This window comes from Haematobia irritans, chromosome 4 (assembly GCF_050003625.1).
Source record: "Haematobia irritans isolate KBUSLIRL chromosome 4, ASM5000362v1, whole genome shotgun sequence".
Lineage (NCBI taxonomy): Eukaryota > Metazoa > Arthropoda > Insecta > Diptera > Muscidae > Haematobia > Haematobia irritans.
The window spans coordinates 11,666,222-11,690,233 of NC_134400.1; the positions used below are offsets into that span (position 1 = coordinate 11,666,222).

The 24,012-nt window shown below is 29.2% G+C and overlaps 1 protein-coding gene across 1 annotated transcript; it reads left to right on the top strand.

Annotated features, from left to right (window-relative positions):
• The first annotated feature begins 1,993 nt into the window (after positions 1 to 1,993).
• Positions 1,994 to 23,505, top strand: LOC142234352 (ras-GEF domain-containing family member 1B). Its single transcript, XM_075305472.1, has 5 exons — positions 1,994 to 3,447; positions 16,865 to 18,843; positions 18,917 to 19,060; positions 19,135 to 19,337; positions 22,284 to 23,505. Exons 2-5 carry the CDS (start codon positions 17,002 to 17,004, stop codon positions 22,591 to 22,593), a joined length of 2,499 nt encoding a protein of 832 aa, XP_075161587.1. The 5' UTR covers positions 1,994 to 3,447; positions 16,865 to 17,001; the 3' UTR covers positions 22,594 to 23,505.
• Positions 23,506 to 24,012: the final 507 nt, after the last annotated feature.

Genomic DNA, 24,012 nt, shown 5'->3' on the forward strand with positions numbered 1-24,012 from the left:
AAGTCAACTCGAATTCACATATACTTATGCGCCGTTCATATATCAGTTTGTCCGTACTAGGGCTGTCATTCGGGATCGATTTTTATAAATCCCGGGATTCGGGATTTCAAAATATAAAATCCCGGGATTTTTTCGGGTTCAAAGGAGGACCTTATCTTACTTGATGAAGTTCTGCTTTTTATAGTATACCTCATGTATAATAAATTCTTACTCAATATGTACTATAAATGTTTTCACTGAATGATGAATCCAATTTATTAATAAATAATGCTAAAAACCCAAATGTTTAACAAATTGGAATTATTTTTTCGGGATCCCGATTCAAAAATAAAACATCCCGGGGTTTTAACCTCGTCCCGAAAATTCCGGGATTTTGGGGCGGGATATAGGTTTATCGATAAACCTTTATCCCGCCCCAAAATCCGGATTCGGACGATAGTGCTCGTGTCGAACATACCCCATATATATGGACCATAATATAAGTTAAATTCGAAGGCATAATCGATACGGCTGCATGTTTATGGGACACATTTACCGATTATTTAGTCATCGCCGACAATTTGTATCGATCCGACACACTGTAAGATTCTTAACAAACACCGACATTCCGTCCGGAATACCTGATAGTCTGTAAAGCGCATTAAAGAGACGTTAAACAAAACTGTCGGAAAAGCCCATTTTTGAATATATCTAACCCTGTCCTTTGGCAAGGATTTTGAGACCTCCTATTGGCAGGGCCAAAGTGAGGTTTTGCAAAAGAGATGCGAGTGACAGGACTTAACATACAATGCGCTTTACAGACTATCAGTTATTCCGGACGGAATGTCGGTGTTTGTAAAGAATCTTACAGTGTGTCGGATCGATACGACTTGTCGGCGATGACTAAATAATCGATAAATGTGTTATCGATCCCATAAACATGCAGCAGTATCGATTATGCCGTCGGACGTAACTTATAAGGTGCACAATATATGGGATATGTTCGACACGAGCACTGTCGTTCGGAATAACTGATAATCTGTAAAGCGCATTACAGACTATCAGTTATTCCGGACGACAGTGCTCGTATCGAACATATCCCATATATTGTGCACAATATAAGTTAAGTCCGAAGACATAATCGATACTGCTGCATGTTTATTTACATTTACCGATTATATAGTCATCGCAGACAACTCGTATCAATCCGACACACTGTAAGATTCTTTACAAACACCGACATTCCGTCCGGAATAACTGATAGTCTGTACAGCGCATAATTTGTACAATATGTGGGATATGTTCGTCATAGCCCATTCACATTAGGCTCGAAATCTACTAAAAGTGGATTTGAAATCCTATTTTTATTAGGCAAATGACATTTGAAATCTAGTTAAAGTGGATTTTGGAAGTGTAATGGGAATGGGGTATCACGAGCACTGTCGTCCGGAATAACTGATAGAGTGTAAAGCACATAAAAGACGATTTTTCGAGCCTAAAGGCCGGTATGCACCTCTAGCGAAAAATTTCATTCCCATAAGAAATGCATTGCTATTTATGCTAACGAAATTTTCGGTAGCGTTCAATTTCGTAAGCTGGTACGCACCTCTAATGAAAATAACAGGGTTGTCAAAAGCATATTTTGGCAGCAAACATTTAATTTATTACAATCATTGTGTGCGTAAAAGTTTTAAAAGGTCTGTAAATAATAAACAATTTATTTGAGGAATATTTGGAACATATATTAACAATTTTTTAAAGCGATTAGCTGGTTTAAAATTTGTGTACACAGCCCTGTTTTTTTGTTGTAGACTTAAATAAATTTTTGCTACCGAAAATTTCGCTAGAGGTGCATACCGGCCTTAATGTGAACCTAGTACAAAATTGCTGCCATGGTTGTATTGCGACATATTTTATCAGATAAGTCGCCATATATATAAACTGACGCCGTTTCAAACGACTACCTCGCCTTTGTTCTATGCAAGCGACTTTAACGAAAAAGAAGAAGAAGATACTATTGTCTCGTTGCATCTGTCAGGAGGGTGCCAGCCGACGGCGAATGTGGCATTAAAACAAAAACCAAAAACAAAAAAATTAATAACAAATGGAATATCTTTTAGTTTCAAATAAATAAGCAAAGAAGAATGCGTGTGTGTTGTGTAAATAAAAGCAATATTATGTGTCGCTTAAACCGGTCGATCCCTGGATCTATGCGAATAAAAAAAGAGTAATTATGTCCAGAAGGAAGCTTACTATTGAAAGGAAAGAAAAATATACATACGTGCGTATATACAAGTGAATGGATAAAAAAAACAAAATGAATATGATGATGTTATAGAAAAAAAGATGCATCAAATTAATATGCTGACCATATAGCATATGGAATACTTTTAATTAGCAAGCAAAAACACAAAAAAAAAACATTTGTAAAGTAAGCATTTGTAAGTAGGGAAAAAACGTACAGGTGAGGCCACGACGACTGACTATGTTGGGAGATAGTGTAATAGTAATGGCCCAGGTAAATACTTAATGCAAAAGTGATGCGTTGTTGAAACCACCCAATGCCCCTCCCGCACAACCCGCCTTACATACGCTGCTTCTTTGCGTCCATCTCTCGGAAAACTTAACAAAACGACGTCTCGTTTCGTTTGTTTTAGTTGGTCTGGTGCGCAATTGTTTCCGTGGAAGAGGTGGAGGAGACCACCGACCCGACCAATAACAGTGGATACATGATGCAGCGCGTTTCTACCCAAAGCCGAAATGTAAATATTGGCCGTAGTGCCCAAGACAATATCGTAGCTGGAAAAAAACCTTAAGTAAACCAAATAAATATGCCAGATTTGTAAGAGTGTAATCTTTGAGTAATCTTAAAGAAAGCAGTAACAAAGTGTGCCAATAATAATGGAAAAATCGAGTAAAATGCAATATTGAGTGTTCATAGTTAAATACCACAAATTACAAAAAAGTGTATCCCAAAGAAATCCAGAAATTCTCTCCAATAGTGCTCGATTGTTTGGGCTTGTGTGTGTGTGTGTGTGTTTGAGATTGTATATGTTCAAGTGTAAAAGTTACTTACTAACTCGTCCTACCACTAATACCTCCCAGAGCCCACCTCCGTTTATCTTCGTCTTGAAAATTGATACTTCTTTTCAAAGCCAAGCACAAAACGCCCTGACCTTCTGGTCCTCTTTGGCTTGAAGTAGTAGCCAGTAGTCAAAGTCATCGTCTGTCTCTTTTTGCAAATTCGCCTTACATCCTTTCCTCCCCAAGACACCATCATCACCACCATCTCCGCCGCCGCCGCCGCCATATCTTTGGAAGGTAGTTGAAATGTGAACTTTTCCGTTCAACGCAATAAAGTTGGGGCGGTATGAAGGTGGTTTCATTACAGACTGAATGATTTTTAACGCCGCTAACATCACAACAATAAAATCCAGGATCAACAAATACGAAGAAGAAGCAAACTAGGTAGGTATATGTCAATATGTAGAACCATTTGCTGTATGTTTTTTTTTTTTGATAGTATCACCATAAAATAACGTTTTAATTTATATCCTATTATTGAGTTCATGCGACTTTCTGCGTGTGTATGTGTATGTCTGTAATAGCACACAAAAATCAACCACCTCCTTTTTTCTGGTGGGTGGCATCTATTAAACTAGCGGTGTTAGCCTATGGTGCTAATGGTGGTGGTGGTTAGTCCGTACTTTAACATCTGTGGGGATTTTAATTAAGGGGGGACCCCTTAGGAAAACATAATATCCGTGAATGAAAACAATTTTGATGTTAGTTTTGTGAGTATTCCAAACTGCTACATAAATGCGTGGGTAGAGAAATAACCATTGTTTTTGTTTTGCTAAACATCTCAAAAATTTACTAAATCTCACGTACATTTTAGTACAGAGAAAGTGAATGGATGGCACAATATGCGATGTTCAATTGGCCGATGTTCAATGACATGAAAAATTTAAAGAAGCAATTCTTTTGTCATCTTTTTGAGTAGAGGTTCAAACAAAATAAAAGACATTGCCAGTTTAGCACTATCCGTTTTTACCACCGCACAGAGGAGTAAAACATCGATCTTTCCTATGTAAAACTAAATGCCCATTGTTTTAGCCTTTGGCTCTATTTGTCTCATTTCTCTCGAGGAGCTCGAACTTCACTTTTTTGTAGGCCATATTTTGGGATTTTTAAATTTTCAAAAATTTACCAACGGATGAAGGACTAAAATCTGAATGTCCATTTGGTCTCATTTCCCCTTTTTTCTTATATCCTGCATTTATTCTCTCAAAAAAGATTTTCTTTCAAGTGGGTTTTAATACGAATTGAATGTTATCGTTTCAGTTTATCTTTGGTTACATTTTGGATTTTCCTCCTCCTCCAATTTGGCCAATTTATAATAATTAAAGGGTGATTCTTTTGAGGTTAGGATTTTCATGCATTAGTATTTGACAGATCACGTGGGATTTCAGACATGGTGTCAAAGAGAAAGATGCTCAGTATGCTTTGACATTTCATCATGAATAGACTTACTAACGAGCAACGCTTGCAAATCATTGAATTTTATTACCAAAATCAGTGTTCGGTTCGAAATGTGTTTCGCGCTTTACGTCCGATTTATGGTCTACATAATCGACCAAGTGAGCAAACAATTAAATAAGCAAAATTGCCGCATTTGGAGTGAAGAGCAACCAGAAGCCGTTCAAGAACTGCCCATGCATCCCGAAAAATGCACTGTTTGGTGTGGTTTGTACGCTGGTGGAATCATTGGACCGTATTTTTTCAAAGATGCTGTTGGACGCAACGTTACGGTGAATGGCGATCGCTATCGTTCGATGCTAACAAACTTTTTGTTGCCAAAAATGGAAGAACTGAACTTGGTTGACATGTGGTTTCAACAAGATGGCGCTACATGCCACACAGCTCGCGATTCTATGGCCATTTTGAGGGAAAACTTCGGAGAACAATTCATCTCAAGAAATGGACCGGTAAGTTGGCCACCAAGATCATGCGATTTGACGCCTTTAGACTATTTTTTGTGGGGCTACGTCAAGTCTAAAGTCTACAGAAATAAGCCAGCAACTATTCCAGCTTTGGAAGACAACATTTCCGAAGAAATTCGGGCTATTCCGGCCGAAATGCTCGAAAAAGTTGCCCAAAATTGGACTTTCCGAATGGACCACCTAAGACGCAGCCGCGGTCAACATTTAAATGAAATTATCTTCAAAAAGTAAATGTCATGGACCAATCTAACGTTTCAAATAAAGAACCGATGAGATTTTGCAAATTTTAGGCGTTTTTTTTTAAAAAAAAAGTTATCAAGCTCTTAACAAATCACCCTTTACTATGGAGGATTATATCGTATTCGTTAATGAATAATTTGGCCACGTATAGATGGGAGACACCGTGGTGCAATATTTAACATGCCCACCTTGCATACACAGGGTTGTGGCTTCAAACCCAGTTTCGACCAAACACCAAAAAGTTTTTCAGCGATGGATTATCCTCTCTCTATAATGTCGGTGACATTTCTGAGGTTTTGAAAGGTTCTCTAAGTCGTTTCACCGCAATGTGCAACGCCGTTCGGAATCGGCTATAAAATGGAGGTCCCTTGTCATTGAGGTAAACATGGCATCGGGCAGCACTCAGTAATATGAGAGAACTTCACCGCCCTAAAATAGCGGCCGATAATATTCATGCAGGGCAAAGATAATTGAGAAGAAGATGCAGTCTTGTCATAGCAAAACTGAAGCACCAGAGGACTCTGCCAACAAAATATCATAAAGTTTGCGTCGACGTGTCTCTCAAATGTACTGCCGTTTGCGTCGGAAAATATCATAACATTTGTGTTTTCATAAATTTCTGAATAAAAACCCACAAAAGCTATACCAAAACGATTGTAGAAAATTAAAATAAAACGTATGTGTATTTCAAAGCGAATATTCATTATGACTTTATGCGAATATTGCCGTTTTGAATTTATTCCTGGGCAGAGCTGCTTTTTGGGAGCCACCGTGGTGCAATGGTTAGCATGCCCGCCTTGCATACACAAGGTCGTGGGTTCGATTCCTGCTACGACCGAACACCAAAAAGTTTTTCAGCGGTGGATTATCCCACCTCAGTAATGCTGGTGACATTTCTGAGTGTTTCAAAACTTCTCTAAGTGGTTTCACTGGAATGTGGAACGCCGTTCGGACTCGGCTATAAAAAGGAGGTCCCTTGTCATTGAGCTTAACATGGAATCGGGCAGCACTCAGTGATAAGAGAGAAGTTCACCACTGTGGTATCACAATGGACTGAATAGTCTAAGTGAGCCTGATACATCGGGCTGCCACATAACCTAACCTAACCTAACCAGAGCTGCTTTTGAAAAAATTGACAATAAAGCAATTTTTTCTCATAGCCCTCTACACCTTGATATTTGTTTTCTCTTTATAAGAGCACAATGCTGAATCTTGTTATACTCAATTATCTTTGTGCAGGGTGCAACCACAGTTGCCACTCGTGCCAAAAAATTTCTACCAAAATTTGAAAAAAAAATTTACAACAAATTTACAACAAATCTACCAAATTTAAAAAATCTTATTTTGAAGCTTTTGATAAAATTTTTAAAATTTTATTTTTTTCTATTTTTTAAAAAATTATATAGATTTATTTTTTAATTTTGTCTATAGAAAAACTTAATAAGTTTTATTTTTTTTTTTATTTTGCCAACATTTTATTCCTATAGAAGATTTGACAAAAATTTAGTTCTATAGAAAAATTTACCAACATTTTATTTCTATAGAAAATTTTGCCAAAAATTTTACGAAAATATTATTTTTATAGAAAATTTTGCTAATTTTTTTTTAAAGAAAATTTTGTCAAAATTTTATTTGTATAGAAAATTTTCTCCAAATTTTATTTTTATAAAAAATTATGTCAAAATTTTATTTCTATAGAAAATTTTCTCTAAATTTTATTTTTATAGAAAAATTTCTCTAAATTTTATTTTTATAGAAAATTTTGTCAATATTTTTGTTTCTATAGAAAATTTTGTCAAAATTTTTGTTTCTATAGAAAATTTGTCAAAATTTTTGTTTCTATAGAAAATTTTGTCAAAATTTTATTTCTACAGAAAATTTTGTCAATATTTAATTTCTATAGAAAATTTTCTCCATATTTTATTTTTATAGAAAATTTTGTCAAAATTTTATTTCTATAGAAAAATTTCTCCAAATTTTATTTTTATAGAAAATTTTGTCAAAATTTTATTTCTATAGAAAATTTTTTCCAAATTTTATTTTTATAGAAAATTTTGTCAAAATTTTTGTTTCTATAGAAAAGTTGTCAAAATTTTATTTCTATAGAAAATTTTGTCAAAATTTTTGTTTCTATAGAAAATTTTGTCAAAATTTTATTTCTCAAAAAAAAAAAAATGTCAAAATTTTATTTCTATAGAAAATTTTGTCAAAATTTTATTTCTATAGAAAATTTTGTCAAAATTTTATTTCTATAGAAAATTTTGCCAAAATTTTATTTCTATAGAAAATTTTGCCAAATTTTATTTCTATAGAAAATAAAGAATTGTACCAACTTACCAAACAGTAAACAATCTACCATGTATGTAACACAAATACACATAAAATATGTTATTTATAGCACAAAGCTATAGGGTTAATTGTTTCACTCGATTGTTTAAATTATTCCCATTTAACAATACCTCCTAGTGTTACTTTAATCTCCCTTGTATAGGATAGCCAACGAATTAATTCGAATAAAAAAAAATGGTCTATCTGCCTAATATGCAACCTAGCATATAATTTCATTAGAACACCCTTGAAAATTCAAGTATTGGGTACTTCAATAGGTCTTTGTTGTTGTTTTTTTAACACAAGCACTTTGTCTTAACGAGTTTAGCGCAACCCCTAAAGTCACAGGAACAAAATGGTATGATAGGGATGACCTCTTGTCTTGGACTAGCTACTCACATTACACTTCACAATATTCAGAGAAATGTCGAGTGTAAAACAAGGTTCAGCGTACGTCTCAAATGTCCTACACCAATGAGTGATTTGTTGTCATTCCACGATAGATTGGCTAACTAAAGACTAATAGAGGAAAGGACGTTCCCAAATCGTGAACGGTTGCCACTCAAGCCAAAAATAATGTACCAAAATTTGAGAAAATGTTACTAAAAATCCAAAATTTTATTTCTATAGAAAAATTTTTCAAAATTTTATTTCTATAGAAAAATTTTGTCAAAATTTTATTTCTATAGAAAATTTGGTCAAAATTTTATTTCTATAGAAAATTTGGTCAAAATTTTATTTCTATAGAAAATTTGGTCAAAATTATATTTCAGTAGAAAAATTTGTCAAAATTTTTGGTAGAATTCTACTCATTGGAGTAGGTTTAAAAACCTGTAAAAAATGACAAACATTTGTTGGTTGCATGATTGCAAACAAGTCAAACAGTGAAAGAAATGTGTCATTAAACGACTCTCTGTATCCCGTCCATGGCCCATCTTTTTCTGATCAAATACCCAACGTCACATGCTTAAATGTCCATGCAAACTTCCTATGCCTGTATGCATGTTTATTGGACTCTGGTGTATGCTAGGTTTTTCTTCCACGTATTCCAACGATGCGATGATGAACTTAAGTGTACATGTAAGTGTCTTACAATGTCCAACAGTTCGAATGGAGAACACTGACAATTCTACGTGCAAGTCAAAAAGTCATTGTTTAACATCAGCAATGTGATTCTAATAAAGCAGCATAATCGCAAAGGGTTTTAGTGAGGCCAATAGAAACAGGTCGTTGTCGTCATAAGGTTACAAAAAGGCTCATGTAGTAACTGGAATGGATGGAACATTTCCTTTTTGTAGCCTAATCTACTGTGTGTGGTAATTATGCTCTAACCATTGCACTGCGTAAAAATATACACCTTTTTGTATAGAAATAAAATTTTGACAAAATTTTCTATAGAAATAAAATTTTGACAAAATTTTCTATAGAAATAAAATTTTGAGAAAATTTTCTTAAGAAGTAAATTGCGAGAAATTTTGACAAACTTTTCTATAGATATAAAATTTTGACAAAATTTTCTATAGACATAACATTTTGACAAAATTTTCTATAGAAATAATATTTTGAAAAAATTTCTATTGAAATAAAATTTTGACAAAATTTTCTATAGAAATAAAATTTTGACAAAATTTTCTATAGAAATAAAATTTTGACAAAATTTTCTATAGAAATAAAATTTTGACAAAATTTTCTAGAGAAATAAAATTTTGACAAAATTTTCTAGAGAAATAAAATTTTGACAAAATTTTCTATAGAAATAAAATTTTGACAAAATTTTCTATAGAAATAAAATTTTGACAAAATTTTCTATAGAAATAAAATTTTGAGAAAATTTTCTATAGAAATAAAATTTTGACAAATTTTCTATAGAAATACAATTTTGACAAAATTTTCTATAGAAATAAAATTTTGACAAAATTTTCTATAGAAATAAAATTGCGAGAAATTTTTGACAAAATTTTCTATAGAAATAAAATTTTGACAAAATTGTCTATAGAAATAAAATGTTGACAAAATTTTCTATAGAAATAAAATTTTGACAAAATTTTCTATAGAAATAAAATTTTGACAAAATTTTCTATAGAAATAAAATTTTTAGAAGTAAAATTTCTATAGAAATAAAATGTTGACAAAATTTTCTATAGAAATAAAATTTTGACAAAATTTTCTATAGAAATAAAATTTTGACAAAATTTTCTATAGAAATAAAATTTTTAGAAGTAAAATTTCTATAGAAATAAAATTTTGACAAAATTTTCTATAGAAATAAAATGTTGACAAAATTTTCTATAGAAATAACATTTTGACAAAATTTTCTATAGAAATAAATATTTTGACAAAATTTTCTATAGAAATACAATTTTGAGCAAATTTTCTATAGAAATAAAATTTTAAGAAAATTTTCTATAGAAATAAAATGTTGACAAAATTTTCTATAGAAATAAAATGTTGACAAAATTTTCTATAGAAATAAAATTTTGACAAAATTTTCTATAGAAATACAATTTTGACAAAATTTTCTATAGGACTAAAATTTTAAGAACATTTTCTATAGAAATAAAATTTTGACAAAATTTTCTATAGAAATAAAATTTTGACAAAATTTTCTATAGAAATAAAATTTTGACAAAATTTTCTATAGAAATAAAATTTTGAGAAAATTTTCTATAGAAATAAAATTTTGACAAAATTTTCTATAGAAATAAAATTTTGAGAAAATTTTCTTAAGAAGTAAAATTGCGAGAAATTTTGACAAAATTTTCTATAGATAATAAATTTTGACAAAATTTTCTATAGAAATAAAATTTTGACAAAATTTTCTATAGAAATAATATTTTGAAAAAATGTTCTATTGAAATAAAATTTTGACAAAATTTTCTATAGAAATAAAATGTTGACAAAATTTTCTATAGAAATAAAATTTTGACAAAATTTTCTATAGAAATAAAATGTTGACAAAATTTTCTATAGAAATAAAATTTTGACAAAATTTTCTATAGAAATAAAATTATGACAAAATTTTCTATAGAAATACAAGTTTGACAAAATTTTCTATAGGAATAAAATTTTGACAAAATTTTCTATAGAAATAAAATTTTGACAAAATTTTCTATAGAAATACAATTTTGATAAAATTTTCTATAGAAATACAATTTTGACAAAATTTTCTATAGAAATACAATTTTGACAAAATTTTCTATAGGAATAAAATTTTAACAAAATTTCTATAGGAATACAATTTTGACAAAATTTTCTATAGAAATAAAATTTTGTATAGAAATAAAATATTGACAACATTTCCTATAGAAATAAATATTTTGACAAAATTTACTATTAAAATAAAATGTTGACAAAATTTTCTATAGAAATAACATTTTGAGAAAATTTTTATAGAAATAAAATTTTGAGAAAACTTTCTCTATAGAAATAAAATTTTTAGAAGTAAAATATTGAGAAAATTGTCAATAGAAATTTAATTTTGACAATATTTTCTATAGAAATAACATTTTTACAAAATTTTATGTAGAAATAAAAGTTTGAAAAAATTTTCTATAGAAATAAAAGTTTGACAAAATTTTCTATAGAAATAAAATTTTGTATAGAAATAAAATATTGACAACATTTCCTATAGAAATAAATATCTTGACAAAATTTTCTATTGAAATAAAATTTTGACAAAATTTTCTATAGAAATAACATTTTGACAAAATTTTCTATAGAAATAAATATTTTGACAAAATTTTCTATAGAAATAAAATATGAAGAAAATTTTCTATAGAAATGTTGACAAAATTTTCTATAGAAATAAAATGTTGACAAAATGTTCTATATACATTTTTCAAAATAATTTTTTGTTTGGTAGTTTTTTGCTACAATTTTCTCGAAATTTTGGTAGATTATTTTTGTTTCGAGTGTAACCACGCTAGCAACCCGTTTTTTTACGAATCCAGAGCAATTATCGTATAAGCTACGCTATTGTTAGCAATTTTTTCAATGTACATATAAACGCCAACGCTGCCTCCAGTCTAAACGTTGACCTTTGCAAACCTACGTTCATATAAATTAAAATGTAAATAATACAAATCAAAGCAACTTTCCGCCATATGCACCACATCACCAGCTATTAGTGAATGAGGGAATTTCTATGTCTATTCATAAAACTGTAAATGGAAAAATATTAACTACCGTTGGACCTGTTAGTATTTGTTTTCCCTTTCCATTTATATTACGCTAGCGTTTACATTTATGACCGGGAAAATCAGGTTGGTTTCATAAGTACCTTGGTCTAGAAAGAAAAAATATTTAGCAAAAATTGCGAATTATTTTGAAATATTAATAAAAATATTTTATTATTTCTGTTATATGTAATATTGGGTTAATATTTAAATTAAAATTTTTATAAAATTTTTAAATATTTATTATGTTATTTTTCATAGTGTCTATGAAGATGTAGCCCAATGGTGCTCGTTTTGATTGAATAAATAAATGAAATATCGTTACGATAATAAAAATTAAAATTATAGTATAGTCCCCTTGTGATCGTGTCACTCTATTGCGCAAACTCCTAAATTTGGCAAACTTAAATTTTTTCGTCAATTGGTGACATAAAATTTTGACCTACCAAATTAAGGGTCGTTTCTTAATTTCTTTATTTATGATTATATTTTTGGCTGGACAGTAGCCGTTTCTACACCAATGACATTTCACCGGCCAATAGCTTATTTCTTTTTTTTTCTTTTGAAGATTTTTAATCATACTTACTACTAAAATATTTTTGTGCCTGCACTCCGAGCCCCATTAAACAAATGAAAAACTGTAATGAGTTTATTTTCATTGCAAGTATATATTTCCGTATTCTATACTAAATGTTAATATAAATGTAAACAAATATTCCCAAAGTAAACACATTCGAAAGGATTCGAAGAATGTATAAATGCTGCTGCTCTGTCTGCTCCGCACGTATGGATCAAAGGGTGGCATAATAAAAGAGTTTTCGTGTGTGAAGTGTACATGAGGTAAGTTTTAGTAACGTTCACGATGGCAAACATGACTAAAACATGGTTTTCTATAGAAATATACTTTTGACAAAATTTTCTAAAGAAATTACATGTTGACAAAATTTTCTATAGAAATAATATTTTGACAAAATTTTTTATAGAAATAAAATGTTGACAAAATTTTTTTATAGAAATAAAATTTTGACAAAATTTTCTATAGAAATAAAATGTTGACAAAATTTTTTATAGAAATAAAATTTTGACAAAATTTTCTATAGAAAAAAAAATTTGCAAAGAATTTCTACAGAAATAAAAGTTTGACAAAATTTTCATAGAAATAATATTTTGGCAAAATTTTCTATAGAAATAAAATTTTGGCAAAATTTTCTATAGAAATAAAATTTTGAATAATTTTCTATAGAAATAAAATTTTGACAAAATTTTCTATAGAAATAGAAATTTCTGTAGAAATAAAATTTTTAGAAAATTTTCTATAGAAATAAAATTTTGACAAAATTTTCTATAGAAATAGAATTTTGACAAAATTTTCTAAAGAAATAAAATGTTGACAAAATATTCTATAGAAGTAAAATTTTGACAAAATTTTCTATAGAAATAGAATTTTGACAAAATTGTCTAAAGAAATAAAATTTTGACAAAATGTTCTATAGAAATAAAATTTTGACAAAATGTTCTATAGAAATAAAATTTTGACAAAATTTTCTATAGAATTAATATTTTGGCAAAATTTTCAATAGAAATAAAATTTTGTCAAAATTTTCTATAGAAATAAAATTTTGGCAAAATTTTCTATAGATATTAAAATTTTGGCTAAATTTTCTATAGAAATAAAATTTTGAATAATTTTCTATGGAAATAAAATTTTTAGAAAATTTTCTATAGAAATAAAATTTTGAAAAAATTTTCTATAGAAATAAAATTTTGAAAAAATTTTCTATAGAAATAAAATTTTGACAATATTTTCAATAGAAATAAAATTTTCTGTAGAAATAAAATGTTTAGAAAATTTTCTATAGAAATAAAATTTTGACAACATTTTCTATAGAAATAGAATTTTGACAAAATTTTCTATAGAAATAAAATTTTGACAAAATGTTCTATAGAAATAAAATTTTGACAAAATTTTCTATAGAAATGAAATTTTGACAAAATTTCTATAGAAATAAAGTTTTGACAAAATTTCCTATGGGAATATAGTTTTGACAAAATTTCTATAGAGTTTTGACAAAATTTCCTATGGAAATATAGTTTTGACAAAATTTCCTAAAGAAATAAAATTTTGACAAAATTTTCTATAGAAATAAAATTTTGCAAAGAATTTCTATAGAAATAAAAGTATGTCAAAATTGTCATAGAAATAATATTTTGGCAAAATTTTCTATAGAAATAAAATTTTGGCAAAATTTTCTATAGAATTAAAATTTGATAGAAATAAAATTTTGACTAAATTGTTTATAGAAATAAAATTTTGAATAAGTTTCTATGGAATAAGTTTCTATGACAAAATTTTCTATAGAAATAGAATTTTTAGAACATTTTCAATAGAAAAAAAATTTTGACAAAATTTTCTATAGAAATAAAATTTTCTTAGAAATAAAATTTTTAGAAAGTTTTCTATAGAAATAAAATTTTGACAAAATTTTATGTAGAAATAGAATTTTGACAAAATTTTCTGTAGAAATAAAATTTTTAGAAAATTTTCTATAGAAATAAAATTTTTACAAAATTTTCTATAGAAATAGAATTTTGACAAAATTTTGACAAAATGTTCTATAGAAATAAAATTTTGGCAAAATTTTCTATAGAAATGAAATTTTGACAAAATTTTCGATAGAAATAAAATTTTAATAAAATTTTCTATAGAAATTAAATTTTTCAAAATTTTCTATGGAAATAAAATTTGCAAAATTTTCTAGACTCACGTGTGAGTCACGTAATTTTGTTTTTATTTTCTCTCCTTTACATCCCTATTACAAATCGTGTAATTTCCAAAGTGACTCGAAACTCACCCATCAGTTCCGACCATTTTGCACCACAAGCACACCTCTATAGATACTCGATAACAGCAAATTATCTATCTAGTGTGAATATAGCTAATGATGAGGATGAAGATGTTGATGAACTGGTGATGATTGAGTTGAAGACTACTACATCTTATACATTAAAGACCAAGTTGCGATGAACATATCTTTGTGCGTTATATTTTAATTTCATTTACTAATTAACAATTAATGAATGACACACGCCACATTGACATACATTTGGGAATAGAATTGGAATCGGAAACTGCTGGTTCATCCATATATGATATTTGTTCTCTCCTCAGAATACTTGGAGTGTATGCACTTCTAAATGGTGAATAGGCATTGGGAGCAATAACAATCTATAGTAAAGCCACAGCGATGATCGGGAATGGGGAGAATTGTTTGGTCGATTTTCATTAATTTGTAGATGGTGGGGTGATATGGGTGGCAACCGTCAAACACCCACTGCCTACAACACCATCAAATTGATTTGTTGTCAATTCCACCTTTCCCATTTTGACTTTGGTCTAATTATTTGTTCGAGGGGCTCTATATACATTTGTTAGGCTGTATGAGTACCCATTCTTCACATCTCTTACACATACAATGAAAATGTTTTTTTGTTGTTGTTTTTGGTTCCCATTTTATCATGATGTTAATTTTGTAACCAATTGAGAACCACATTATAAATATTTCCTAATTTTAATTTGATAAATGGAATAAGACAAAGGGTGTCTTAACCACGGTTGCCACTCGTTTGTCAATTTTTTTCTATAGAAAATGTTTTCAAAATTTTATTTGTATCGAAAATTTTCTCAAAATTTGATTCCTATAGAAGTTTTTGCAAAATTTTAAAATTTTATTTTTATAGAAAATTTCGTCAACATATCATTTCTATAGAAAATTTTTGCAAAATTTTATTTCTATAGAACATTTTCTCCAAATTTTATTTCTACAGACAATTTTGTCAAAATTTTATTTTTATAGCAAATTTTTGCAAAATTTTATTTCTATAGAAAATTTTCTCAACATTTTATTTCTATATAAAATTTTCTAAAAATTTTATTTCTATGGAAGTTTTTCTACAAATTTTATTCCCAAAAAAAATTTTGAATATTTTATTTCTATAGAAAATTTTTGGAAAATTTTATTTCTATAGCAAATTTTTTAAAAATTTTATTTCTATAGAAAATTTTGTCAAAATTTTATTTGTACAAAAAATTTTGCAAAATTTTATTTCTATAGATTTTTTTTTATTTCTATAGAAATTCTATAGAAAATTTTAGCAAATTTTTATTTCTTTAGAAATTTTTCTAAAAATTTTAGTTTTATAGAACATTTTATTTAACTATATTTTATTTCTACAGAAAATTTTTCTCAAAATTTTATTTCTTTAGAAAATTTTTTCAAAATTTTATTTCTATAGAAAATCTAGTTAAAATTTTATTTTTATAGAAAATATTTTGCACATTTTATTTCTATAGAAAATTTTGTCAAAATTTTATTTTTTTTTTATTTCTATAGAAAATTTTGTCAATTTTTTTTTCTATAGGATATTATGTCAAAATTTTATATCTATAGAGGTTAGGTTAGGTGGCAGCCCGATGTATCAGGCTCACTTAGACTATTCAGTCCATTGTGATACCACATTGGTGAACTTCTCTCTTATCACTGAGTGCTGCCCGATTCTATGTTAAGCTCAATGACAAGGGACCTCCTTTTCATAGCCGAGTCCGAACGGCGTTCCACATTGCAGTGAAACCACTTAGGGAGGCTTTGAAACCCTCAGAAACTTCACCAGCATTACTGAGGTGGGATAATCCACCGCTGAAAAACTTTTTGGTGTTCGGTCGAAGCAGGACTCGAACCCACGACCTTGTATATGCAAGGCGGGCATGCTAACCATTGCACCACGGTGCAAAATTGCAAAATTTTATTACCATAGACAATTTTTGCAAAATTTTATTTTTATAGAATATTTTTGCAAAATTGTATTTCTATAGAAAATTTTGAGAAATTTTTATTTCTATAGAAAATCTTGTCAAAAAATTTTTTTCTATAGAAAATTTTCTCAAAATTTTATGGAAACCGCAAATTTTTTTTTTGCACATGTGTTGCTATATTTCGCTACCATAGAAAAAATCATCCCATAGCCAGAGTCCAGAGCAAATGTTCATTACAATTCTAATCTACCATAACTAGAATCTTTTTACCATTAGAAAAATAAGCACATTTATAATTTTTGGTTTTTCTTTTTTAACTTTAATTACAGATCTTCATACAGCGCCTGGGTTAACAGCATCATTCCAATGTTTTGCACAGTTATAGCATCCGTAAAACACTCTTATGTGGACCAAGAAGGATAAGACTTTAATTTTAGCAAACGTCATTTTCCTTTAGCCATTGTCAATGTCGAACAACGGCATAAATAACGCTACCAATGGGCGAGCCAGTGGCAATAGTAGTAGCCACACGACTACGACCATCACCACACATGCAAATGTCTCACACAATGTGGCGGCACATAAGAACACAAACCTCATTGTTGGGGTCAACGAAGGATCATCATCATGTGCTGCAAACAAGTCAATTAATCTTAAAGGCAATGAAAATAAAACAAAAATCAATAATGCGACGGCGATTACGACAAATTCATCAATGGCGGATAAGAAAGCCCTTAATAATGTTGCCACAAAAGCGAATAACAACGATCAGCATAATCAGAAATCACTCCAGCAGCAACAGCAACCACAACAAAAATATGTAAATATGAAAAAGACTTCAGGTCTGACGGGGAACTCATCCTCGAATTCATCATCAGCTCAGCAGCAACCTTTAGTGAATGTAAATAAATTACCCACACATAGACGTGATAGTTCTAATGTGAGTGGCCATAATACCCATACAGGTATATTGCCTCAAAGCCTAAAAGATGCCTCTAAGTATAGATATTTACGACCCCAAACGCATTATCGGTCCGAAGAGCAAGGCGCTGACCGTGATGAGGTAGATCGGGTTGAGAGACGTGTTGGTATTCTATCACCCCCCCAACCGGGGATAGCGGATGATACCAGAAAGGATTTAAACGATATGTTATTGGTCTATTACGATGGTCAATTGGAGGGTGGTAGTTTAGATGCTCTAATTGAACATATGGTACCCACTCATGATTACTATCCCGACAGGATATACACCTTTTCATTTTTGCTAAGTGCGAGGCTATTTATACGACCCCATGAATTGCTGGCCAAAATATCACAGACATGGGAGAAACAACAACAACATCAGCAGCAGCAGCATCAACAGTCTGGCACTGTTGCCTCTGCTAATCCAGATCACATAGATGATGCTGGTCATTTTACAACGAGTCTAACGAATTCCCCTCTTGCTCAAAGAAAGCCTGTGCCAGGTGGTCCATCCACAAATACGCAGAAATCGGCGCATAATTGTATACGTCTACTTGCGGAATGGATTGAAACATTTCCCTATGATTTTCGCGATGAACGCCTAATGCAACAGGTACGCATTTTAACCCGGAAATGTGTCTACATTGACAACTCACTGGGCAAACAAGTCTCAAAAATTCTTCAGTTATTGGTTCAACGTTTAACGGCCTTGGAGAAATACGAAGAATTCCTACAATCTCTACAGCAATATGATCTCAATACCACCCTGCAACCCCACTATAGTACATCAGCATCAGCCTCATATTCCTCCACCACCACCACCACCGCTTCTTCGTCGGCCTCTGCTGCGAATATCGCCCATAATTCATTAACAAAGTCCTCAGTGCAGGCATTGAACAGCCATCATGACTCATCGCATAAAAACAATTATTTATCGAATGCTCAATATTCAACACATGCCAATATCCACCACCACCACCACAATTCCATTGTACCACCCTCATCGTCCTCCTCTTCGGGGACTTCATCAACAACGGCCGTTGGCTCTGATTCACCAAATGCTCATGATGTTTATGGTATTATGGACCTATGTCCAAGTTGTGCCCAATTGGCTCATCAATTGACAGCCATCGAATTGGACCGTTTATCACATATTGGTCCCGAAGAGTTTGTTCAAGCCTTTGCCAAGGAATATCAAAATTCTATAGCTAATTCGGCGGCCTCAAATACGACGGGCAATGTAATGAGCTCCTCATTGAATGACATGAAGAAAACCAGGAATTTAGAATCCTATGTGGAATGGTTTAATCGTTTGAGTTATTTAACAGCTTCGGAAATAGTGAAGGTATGATGCAACTCCAAGCAATCTCTAATGGAGATTTACTTAATTGTTTGTTTTCCTTTTTTCTTTTTTTTAGTATCCTAAAAAGAAGCAACGAGTTCGAATTATTGAATATTGGATAGAAACGGCCCGTGAATGTTTCAATATTGGAAATTTTAATAGCCTCATGGCCATTATAGCTGGTCTAAATTTGGCACCCATATCGCGACTTAAGAAAACGGTAAGTGTTCACCCTCTGCCAAAAGGGAATTTTTTGTTTGTTTGTTTATTTAATCATCATTTAATCTATTTCAGTGGTCAAAAGTTCAATCGGCAAAATTTTCGGTATTGGAACATCAAATGGATCCTACTTCGAATTTCAATAGTTATCGCTCAACACTTAAAGCCGCTATGTGGCGTTCTGAGGGTGCAACCGAGGAGCGTGAACGTATTATCATTCCATTTTTTAGTCTTTTCGTTAAGGATTTATATTTTCTCAATGAAGGCTGTTCTAATCGGTAAGTATTTGGGGGTTTCTCGAGCATCTAGAGAAATTCAAAATCGAGAAAGCATTTAAGATCCATAAATAGGTGCCCCATATATGACGAAATGTTTCTATAGAAATATAATTTTTATGAAATTTTTCTATAGAATTAAATTTTTGAAAAAATTTTCTATAGAAATAAAATTTTGGAAAAATTTTCTTTAGAAATATAATTTTGCAAAAACTCTATATTGAAGTATAAAATTTTTCAATAGAAATAAAATGTTCACAAAATTTTCTATAGAAACAAATTTTCACAAAAATTTCTATAGAAATAAATGTTTGCAAAAAATTTCTATAGAAATAAAATTTTGGAAAATTTTTTATAGAAATAAAATTTTGCAAAATTTTCTATAGAAATAAATGTTTGTAAAAATTTTTGAAAAAAATTCCTATAGACCCAATTTTCTATAGAAATAAAATTTTGACGAAATTTTTCTATAGAAATAAAATTTTTATGAAATTTTTCTATAGAAATAAAATTTTGAAAAAATTTTCTATAGAAATAAAATGTTGCAAAAATTTTCTTTAGAAATATAGTTTTGCAAAAACTTTTTATTTAAGTACAACATTTTTCTATAGAAATAAAATTTTGAGAAAATTTTCTTTAGAAATGAAATTTTGACATTTTCTATAGAAATCAAATTTTGCAAATATTTTCTATAGAAATAAAATTTTGACAAAATTTCCTATAGAAATGAAATGTTGACACAATTTTCTATAGAAATAAAATTTTGACAAAATTTTGACAAAATTTTCTATAGAAATAAAATTTTGACAAAATTTTCTATAGAAATAAAATTTTGCTAAAATTTTCTATAGAAATAAAATTTTGCTAAAATTTTCTATAGAAATCAAATTTTGACATCATTTTCTATAGAAATCGAATTTTGCAAAAATTTTCTGTAGAAATAAAATTAGGTATCAATTTTGCAAACATTTTATATAGAAATCAAATTTTGCGAACATTTTCTATAGAATTAAAATTTGGTAAAATTTTTCTATAGAACTAATATGTTGCAAAAGTTTTCTATCGAAATAAAATTTTGACAAAATTTTTTATAGAAATAACATTTTTACTAAATTTTCTATGGAAGTAAAATTTTTACAAAATTTTCTATGGAAATAAAATTTTGACAAAATTTTCTATAGAAATAAAATTTTGCAAAAACTTTTTATTTAAGTATAAAATTTTTCTTTAGAAATAAAATTTTGAGAAAATTTTCTATAGAAATAAAATATTGACAGAATTTTCTATAGAAATAAAATATTGACAGAATTTTCTATATAAAAACAATTTCACAAAATTTTCTATAGAAATAAAATTTTGACAACATTTCTATAGAAATAAATTTTGCAAATATTTTCTATAGAAATAAAATTTTGACAAAATTTCCTATAGAAATAAAATGTTGACACAATTTTCTATAGAAATAAAATTTTGACAAAATTTTCTATAGAAATAAAATTTTGCCAAAATTTTCTATAGAAATAAATGTTCGCAAAAATTTTCTATAGAAATCAAATTTTGACAACATTTTCTATAGAAATCAAATTTTGCAAAAATTTTCTGTAGAAATAAAATTAAGTAACAATTTTGCAAACATTTTATATAGAAATCAAATTTTGCAAACATTTTCTATAGAATTAAAATTTGGTAAAAATTTTCTATAGAACTAATATGTTGCAAAAGTTTTCTATCGAAATAAAATTTTGACAAATTTTTTATAGAAATAAAATTTTTACTAAATTTTCTATGGAAGTAAAATTTTTACAAAATTTTCTATGGAAATAAAATTTTGACAAAATTTTCTATAGAAATAAAAGTTTTACAAAATTTTCTATAGAAATAAAATTTTAACAAAATTTTCTGTAGAAATAAAATTTTAACAAAATTTTCTGTAGAAATAAAATTTTGAGAAAATTTTCTATAGAAATAAAATATTGACAGAATTTTCTATATAAAAACAATTTCACAACATTTTCTATAGAAATAAAAATTTGAAAACATTTCTAAAGAAATAAAATTTTGACAAAAATTTGGAAAATTTACTAAAATTTGGAAAATTTTTACTAAAATTTGGAGAAAATTTTCCATAAAAATAAAATTTTGACAAAATTTTATATAAAAATTAAATTTTGACAAAATTTTCTATGGAAATAAAATTTTGAGAAAATTTTCAATAGAAATATGGCCCTGACATTCCATTTTGATTTTGATAATCCTACTATGCACTGACCTGCAATGCTAGCTAGAGCGATCCTCATCTTTGAATCTAGATCTCTTTGTATATCTGTTATGTTTAACCCTTTCACTACCGAAATAAACCTGATGTTAAAAACTTTAATTTTTCATGTGTTTTTACTGGTACTAACAGCATGTAGAGGAAAAATTGTTATTTTGAGAACCTACCTCAATTACTTCAAGAGCTATATGAGCTTGTTCTAAAAACTTGATTCTTGAATTGTGACCAAATGGCCTTACGAAAATAGGCGCTATTTGGGCTATAATATGTTTCATAGTGTGAGAAAAAATACAAAAAAGAACCCGAAAAAGTATCAGCTATAGTTTTTGTATGAATGTCCATTTACTAGAAACATACAGTAGAAAAATTGTCTCAAATTTTCATATTTTTCGTGTATTGTTAAAGAAGTTTATAAAAATGTATTTTAGTGCTCACCAATATAGAAAATATTTATAGCTTATTTAGATTAAAGCCTCCACTTTAAAATAACATCGAGAAATAAATCGAAACTAAGTGGAAGAATAGAATTTGGTGTCTTTTTCGAATGTCCTTCTAAGTGGACATCGGTAGTGAAAGGGTTAAATAATAAATGCCTCAAATGTTTCCTTATGATAAATTCGGGTTTTTTGGTGGATATATTTCAACATTTTCTAATTTTCATTTATTTATTTTAGGCTTCCCAACAATCATATCAACTTTGAAAAATGTTCTCAACTTGCCAAACAAGTAATGGAATTCAATGAATGGAAACAAGTGACATGCCCATTTGAAAAATTACCAAATGTCATAGCGTATTTGCAGAACGTACCAGTATTAAATGAGAATACTCTATCGATGGCCTCATTCGAATGTGAGACTCCGGAAAATACAGAGGAGAAAGATCGCTATAAAACGGTTAAGGCCGAAACCAAACAACAACTATTGCAGCAATTACAAGAGCAACAACAACTTCTCCAGCAACAACAACAACAAGCACAACACTAGGAGTAGTAGTAAACGTCAGTAGTACAGTGGATGTGTTTTAGTTTTTGCATGACAAGAATTCGAGCTCCAATGTCCCCACAATGGGGGCGCTGGGGGAAAATATTGTATATACTTTTTTTTTTTTTTTTGAATTTTGCCCTGTTGGAATACCTGCAACCATATATTTACATTCTCTAGCAGTTTTGACGCAAAAGGCGAAATACCAAACTGCTTTAAATCATTAAATCCTTTAAAATGTATTGCAGTGTCTCTAGTGGAGAATAGTGGTGAATATCAACCAATTAAGAGTAACTGTTAGTCGAGATTGGAAAAAAATCCCATGACGATACGTTGAACTGTAACCCAACAACATAAGTGGTGATGAACAAACAAATTCCACCATGAACTTAAAGATTGAAATCTACCACAGATTATGAGACAAGACTAAAGAAAGAGAGATATAAAGATTTTCGAATAACAATAAATACATTTTACCCACACACGGCGCCACTAGTGGGGAATAGTGGCGAAACACAACTATGTCTTTTATCCCTTGACAGTAACTGTTGTAATACAAATTCCGACAAGATAAGGAGTAATGAAAGAGGCTCCCATGGTCGGCTGCAGAGTAAAGTGAACATGATTTTTTAAGGAATATAGTATAGCAGCTGAGGTATTTTCTAGCTGCTATAACAAAAAAATACACACAAACTAAAAGTATCAATTTGTTTTAATAACATTTTTTTTTTCGAACTACACTCAACAAGCTTGCCATGTTTTTTTATACATATACATATACAGACATATAAAATATTTTATACACAACAAATTTAATACAATCGATATAAGAGGAAAACAAACGATATTATTAACAAACAAAAGTAGATTTTTTTCTTATTTTGTTTTCTAAAAATATAGTATATAAAATATATATTTTTAATTTTTTTTCTCGTGATGTAAGAAACCAATCAAGTCAATAACTTCAAAAGTTATTGTGCGATATTTTATATATATAGAAGAAAACCACAACAAGAACAAGAACAAAAACTAAAATATAAATCATAGTTGTATTGCTTAAAATAGATTGTAAACTTTTGACACATGTCCAAAGAAATACACCCTTACATATCCGTGTGCTAATGGGAGTGTTATATACGATTGAAAGGGGTTTGTTATCATTATACCCACTATCATAGGATTTGGGAGTATATAGGCTAGGCTATTGAGGCAGCTCGTTGTTTGCATGGCCTAGACAGTGGACTGACCCTTGTGTGATACCAAATTAACTAAAAGTAACTTACAAAAATATGCCCATTTGCAAAATTATTTATAGACAGTTTATCGAAGAAATTTGTATAGAAATATAGGTTTACCGTTTTTTTTTTTTTTTTGATATAAGAGAATCTAACATTTGAATCTAACAAATTAAACTCTTTTTTT

What these genes read in the sequence shown, in the direction of transcription:
- LOC142234352 (XM_075305472.1), top strand. Translation starts at nt 17,002, where the DNA reads ATGTCGAACAACGGCATAAATAACGCTACCAATGGGCGAGCCAGTGGC. An exon ending in CAGCTTCGGAAATAGTGAAG is followed by an intron (nt 18,844 to 18,916) that starts GTATGATGCAAC and finishes TCTTTTTTTTAG; the next exon opens with TATCCTAAAAAGAAGCAACG. An exon ending in AATGAAGGCTGTTCTAATCG is followed by an intron (nt 19,338 to 22,283) that starts GTAAGTATTTGG and finishes TATTTATTTTAG; the next exon opens with GCTTCCCAACAATCATATCA.